Source organism: Buteo buteo, chromosome 15, assembly GCF_964188355.1.
Source record: "Buteo buteo chromosome 15, bButBut1.hap1.1, whole genome shotgun sequence".
Classification (NCBI taxonomy): Eukaryota; Metazoa; Chordata; class Aves; order Accipitriformes; family Accipitridae; genus Buteo; species Buteo buteo.
Window position 1 is genome coordinate 15,534,370 of NC_134185.1, and position 6,000 is coordinate 15,540,369.

A 6,000-nucleotide genomic window follows, 5' to 3' on the forward strand; every position below is an offset into this window, starting at 1 on the left:
CAAAAGGGGAAGCTCGCTACTATTAAAATAAAACATCGATTCTTTTCCCTTTAGATGCCTTTAGTATGTGGAGCTCCATGACTTTGCTGCAATTGCTTCCAATTTAGGGACCATCGTTGGCCAGGAAGACACTTTTGATTCCTGTTCTGGCATTGTGTTCTACAAAACATTTGTTTTAGGACATTGTAGACTAAATTTTAAGAAGGTGCACATAAACTTAATTTAATTAAGCAATCAAAAATAATTTGTCATACTATTACCAGTACTTATTTTTGATTCTCCAGAAGCTTGCCTGCAGTGATGGATTTAGCTCCCTGTTTGAGTGTAGAATAGGCAGATGTGTCTCTACCATAACAACATCGTTTTGTAGTGCTTTCTGCTGGCATTAGAGGGCAAAGATTCCACTGATATCCATTAACCGTCACTTACTCCTAAACAGTATCATCTTAATAAATTACCCGAAAGGAGGTGTCTTTGTTGGAATTCTGTCAAGTCAGGGATGAGTTGAGCAGCTCAGGTAGCTACAGGATCTGTAAAGTTCTTCTTGACCGTCATTAGAACTGTTACAGTAGCAACTTGCAAAGCACTGCAACTTGCTGTCCCCAGCACCCAGTCCACCAAATTTCACCGCCACCTGATACAATTCCCAGATGTACCACCCCCTCAAATCCCTGGGAGAGACAAGCATGTGACACATTCTCAGAGTAGCACCAACAGTAGTGGCTTTGCAGAAAAGGATGGATTTCCAGGACAGGACAGCATTAATATTGGGGCTGTCCTCTTGTGCAGCAGACTTGGAGCTCAATTAGTAACAGTACTGGCTGTCAGAAAGTTTCAGCGCAGACTGCTATAGGAGTTCTAGAACTGAGCCTACCTCACTTTTCATCCTTTTCCATTTGGCGTTGCATTGATTTCTGAGATCTGCGCTGAAAAGGATACAAAGGATGTAGGAGCTTAACTAGAAGCTCTGGATAGCTAGAAACACCAGGTCAGAGAAATGAACATCTGACAATTAAGACAGTCACCTTATGTCATTTTCCTCCTGGTAGGATTAAAAGCTGCTCTAGTGGCAGCTTTGTTCTTTAAGATATTGCATTGGGTTTATTAATCTCTGGGATCTGGAGGAGAGTTGCTTGGGTTTTGAGTCAGGTCACTGGAGTACTTCATGGACATTGGGGAGAGAGTCATAGATTAAAAACGAGCTACACATTGTTAAACAGAACTAGTTCTTCATACCCCTTTTGCTCTCCAGTTAATTATTTCATTTTATTATCCGGAGGAATTGACAGTCTTTGAGAAGGACATAATCTGATTTGCAACTGCAAAAGCGCTGGCACCGCGGGCACCCTCATTCTGGAGCTGACCCTATACTGCTAAATGCTGTGAGAGGGTAGCCTCTCCTCAGATATGACCTGGTGGGTTGTTTCCACAACCTGCACCTTAAGAAGCCATCTAAGCCTTTCTTTGCATCTCTGCAACTGGCAGTAAATATGCCTGTTGCACTGTATAGTGCAGATTTTTTGAGGCTGTATTTATCCTTCAGAACTTCCAAACTTGTTCAGGAGACCATGGCTATGGGGATGAGCTTGCACAGCAGCTTCTGCAACTTTTGCCATACTTGTACCTGGAGGAACGGGAGGACGAACAGGTGTGGGCAGAATGTGAGGAGCCTTCAGCTCTCTTGGCCTGCGTGTCTATTTGGATGTTCATGTGTGACAGTAGCCGAGAGGCAGGTGAGGAGCTTGCCTATCACCTATGAAATACACACGTACAAAAACCTGTGCCGTTGAGGAGACAGCAGATGGTCCCCTGCACAGCCTCAGTTTATTGCTCCTCTGGGGTATCTCTCTGGACAGCACCATACAGGGCTCCTGTGGAGAGCAAAGAACAGCCCTCATGCTTCATCTTCACTCTCACATGTTCTGAATTCTGAAACAGTCAAGTTACTGCCAGGTGCATTTGCATCCTATTACAGAATTCCAACATTCGGTGTTAAAAGGGTTAATTAAGCACTGAAAGTGGTTTCTATTTCCTTTTTTGCTTCAGGTCAAAATGAGTCTGGAGTTGCCGTCCACAATGGTAGAATATATTTGGTTGGTGGCTATTCAATTTGGACAAATGAGCCTTTGGCATGTATCCAGGTGAGTGATTTAGGTTTCTTCTAAAGTCTTTTCCAATAATTTTGCAAGGATACATTTTGCACAGAGGTTATTCAAAAAGGAAAATGCATGTGAAGTGGAGAGATTAAGGATATTTCTTATGCAGCCACTGAACCTGCATAAACACAGAGAGGAAGTACTGTGGATATTAAAAATATTTCCAGATGAGCCAACAGATGCAATTCTTCTAAGATATTCTAGTAAAACAGGGTTGAGCAGTCTCTCCTTTGGCAAGGTGTGGCTAAAATAATGGGTATCCATTCTCAGGTTAACACAATCAAATTCAACAGTAAAAGGGTTGCAGAAATGGATGATGAGGCATGGGCTAACAATTTTTCAGCCCGTCTTGTGACTTTTTTTTTTCCCCCTCTCCAAGTTGTCTTTCTGAAGAGCAGCCAGACTTAATGAGCTGTTCTTTGACAAAGTTCAGTCAGCCTGCAACCTGCTCTAGCGCTTACTGCTTGAATGGAAGTTTTTCGAGCCCTGCTGTAGGCAATAGGTTGTCCAATAAACTCTTCTGCTCTCTCATCTTGTATAAGAGCAGCTTTCCTGCAGAACCATGGCTTTCAGGTATTCCTGTACAGAAATTAGGAATTCTTATCTTTCTGCATGTTTCTGAGTGAAGCAAATCTGCATCACAGCCAATGCTTTGTGACCAGCTGGGCAGTTGCAGACAGAAACTTGTTTACATCTCAGTTTCTGCAGTTTTGTTGATAAACAACATTTTCATTAGCTTCCAACTTTTTGGATGTTAGGATTTCACCTTCAAACTGTCCCGTAAGACTAGAAGTTAGACTTAGCATAAGAAGGGAGTGTATTAGATGTCAAGCTGCTGGTCTTATAATGAACACTTATTAGCATGAGTTTGTAAAGAATAGATTGTGCAAGATAAGCAGTTAAAACCATGTCCTGGTCACAGTATAATTGTGTTTTACTAAGTTGTTGGATACTATACCTAACAATTGTTATTGGAAAAAGTCATTCAAACTGGCTTCAATAACACTAGCTGTCACACAGTGCTTCAGATGGAGTAATAGCACAATATCAAGGTGGTGGCTGTACTCCACCAACACGCGCGTCTATAACCAGCAGGTACTTTGCAGCATTGCACCTGGCTTTAAATACTGCTTAGTGACAAGTGAAAATGATCCTGGGATCTTGCTTTCTTAAATGGACATTTGTCCACATCCCCAAACTGGTCGTGAACTGGCAGCCTGCCTGAGACAGTCCCCACATTAAAGGCAAAAGAAGTGTAATGAGTGCTTTGGCAGGGCTGCGTGTGCTGCCCCTTCTCAGTTGTTGGCAGTGTGCCTGGCTTTAACCAGCAAAACTAACCCTTTTATCTTCAAATTCAGCAGATTTGAGCTTGTGCTCTTCTTTGGAAGAAAAAAAATCCACTTTTTCCATATATCTTCATTTTCTTTAAGTCATTCATTTATTTGGCCTTTCCAGCTTCCACAGAGCTCCCTTACTCCCCATACAGCACCAAGCTGACAAACAATCCATACTCTGTGGTAACAGTAGCACTTCTGTGCAGCGTACACTACTTCCATGGCTGCACGTTCTGCTGTCAGGAGGCAGGATCCGATGTCGCTGTCTGCTACCAAGTGCCTGAGCTAGCATAAGATTTGGGTAATGAGGACAGCAATAGATCACCAGACCCATCAATACAATCCAAAAATGATCTGAAACTACCGTTCTGTTGGGATTAATAGTTCATATATGCGGTGTGTGCCAGCAAATTTGTTTCAGCTTTCTTCCGTGATCCCTGAAATATTTTGTACGCTTTGCCCTGCAGGTGCTGGATGTTAGCAAGGAAGGGAAGGAAGAGGTATTCTATGGGCCTACACTCCCCTTTGCTTCCAATGGAATAGCAGCATGCTTTCTTCCAGCTCCTTATTTCACGTGCCCTAACCTTCAGACGCTGCAAGTGCCTCACCACAGGATCGGCACGGTGTGAGAAAAGGGATGTGCACTTCATCAAATCGGAGGGGGGAAAAATCAAACCCTGTGTATAGAAGGGTTTCTCTGGATCAGTGAGAAGAATCAATCCACACAGGCTGCTGCTTTACCTTCACGCATTTGTCTTAAAGTTGGATCACAGTAGGCAGGAAGGAAGCTACAAAAACTGTCTGCAGTTTCTCTCCTCTGCCTCAGATGTAGAAGCATACACATGACAGCATTTGGCATTTCTGCTGGTGACTACTCGCTACTTGTCTCTACTTCATTTCCTTATGCAACTTCGTAAGGCATTGTGAATGCTCACTGCTCCTCCTGGGCTGCTGCTCTATGGAGCCTGCACGTTCAGTTGTTCACCAATGGCACTTTCAAAGCCCATAGAAAGCTCTGTTTATGTTGACAAAGATGATATAATACTGTGGCAGTTATGCAACTTACTCAATACCTTTGGCAAAAAGAATAACAAATGTATTGACTTCTAATTCCAAACTCCATTGTTTACAGTTTCTCATTTAATAATACTTCATTTGAAATTTAAATACTGCAAGGCAGATTAAAACAAGCAAGCCCTATAGTATATGAGGAACAGATAAAAATTGTCTCAGCTGAAAGACAAAGACACTGAAACCTCGTGGTTAAACCCAAGTCTGAACTCAATGTGTTTGTCTGAGGATCTGAAGATCATTTGGGATGTCATTTACCAAGGTCTACTATCAAATAAATGTTACCTTCTGTCATATGATCAATTCTTCCTGACAGCTGCAGTCTTTTAATGGTGGAGAACAGCCTCTTTACTGTATAATTAAAATGTGCCATTTACTTAATATTTTTAATATCCAGTTTGCAAGGGGTCACCACATTTACAATTATCAGTGAACAGTCTCATTTTGTCCAACATATGGTCCCACAAATCACTGGTCTCCAGAGGCTAAACAGGTGTAGAACAATGTCAATATTTATTTATTTATTCTTTCAGTTTATATAGTGTGTCTCCAGTCTGTACTCCAGGCATATGCCAGTTCACAATAAATACTCTAACATGTTATATTTTGGCTTTGCTTGGCTACTGCAGCCCCTGTCTTATTTCTGTGTTTTATTTACATATCTAACAACAACTTTAATGTTTGTAAATATTAACCAAGCATGTAATTAAATCTTTCTCTATTTATGATTTATGGGTACTATGCACTTCTCTGCTTTACCTACTGATCTGTTCCCTGCCACCGAGCTATCTGAGCAGGCCTATGAAATTCCTGCTGATGCTCATGCAAATGCCATGTGCAGAATATGCTGCAGCAATAGCCTGCGCTTGCTGGACAGGAACGGGCTTGAATTTGTCCAGTGAATGATGTTTCCAAATGAAATGAATCTTTTAAGGGTCTGGTTAGTGATACAGGGAGGTGAACTTTATCACCGTTTCTGTCTCCAGCTGGGCAGTGTGCTCATGGAACATCACCTTTCCTTTTCCAGTAATTTTCAGGTTAGAAAGTTTCGTGGGTTTTTTTTGCTGAGCTTTCTCACTCTCGGTGCGCAGAGCAGAGCTGCAGCTGTGCAGTCTTTGCCCAGCACACTAACTTGAGCGCTAACCCATGTCTCCCTCTGCACAGAAAGCAAGCCTACATCCAGGCAGTACTTTAACTGCACGGGAGCTGTATAGGCTGTACATCAGGATTTGTTTTGTTTGTTTGTTTGAATTCCTTTGATCTCCTGGAAATCAGCATGTAAGGGCCAGCTCTCCTAACAGGCCATTTATACTTCAAAAATTTGACTGTTGCCCTGCATGGGCTGCAGGGCCCAAGCCTGGCAAGTATTTTAAGTTCTACTTATGTGTGACTCGCAGGGACACAGACATACTACATGTCTCATTTTCAAGAAGAGACTG

The 6,000-nt window shown here is 42.3% G+C and overlaps 1 protein-coding gene across 4 annotated transcripts in view; it reads left to right on the forward strand.

Annotated features, from left to right (window-relative positions):
* KLHL32 (kelch like family member 32) overlaps window positions 1-5,110 on the forward strand; it is a 122,597-nt gene extending 117,487 nt beyond the window's left edge. For all 4 annotated transcript variants that reach the window (XM_075046369.1, XM_075046370.1, XM_075046371.1 and 1 more), the window contains 2 exons: window positions 2,047-2,141; window positions 3,958-5,110. In XM_075046369.1, coding sequence (XP_074902470.1) covers window positions 2,047-2,141; window positions 3,958-4,119 — 257 coding nt within the window. In that variant the 3' untranslated portion in view covers window positions 4,120-5,110. The remainder of the gene's footprint in view (window positions 1-2,046; window positions 2,142-3,957) is intronic.
* The last annotated feature ends 890 nt before the right edge of the window (window positions 5,111-6,000 follow it).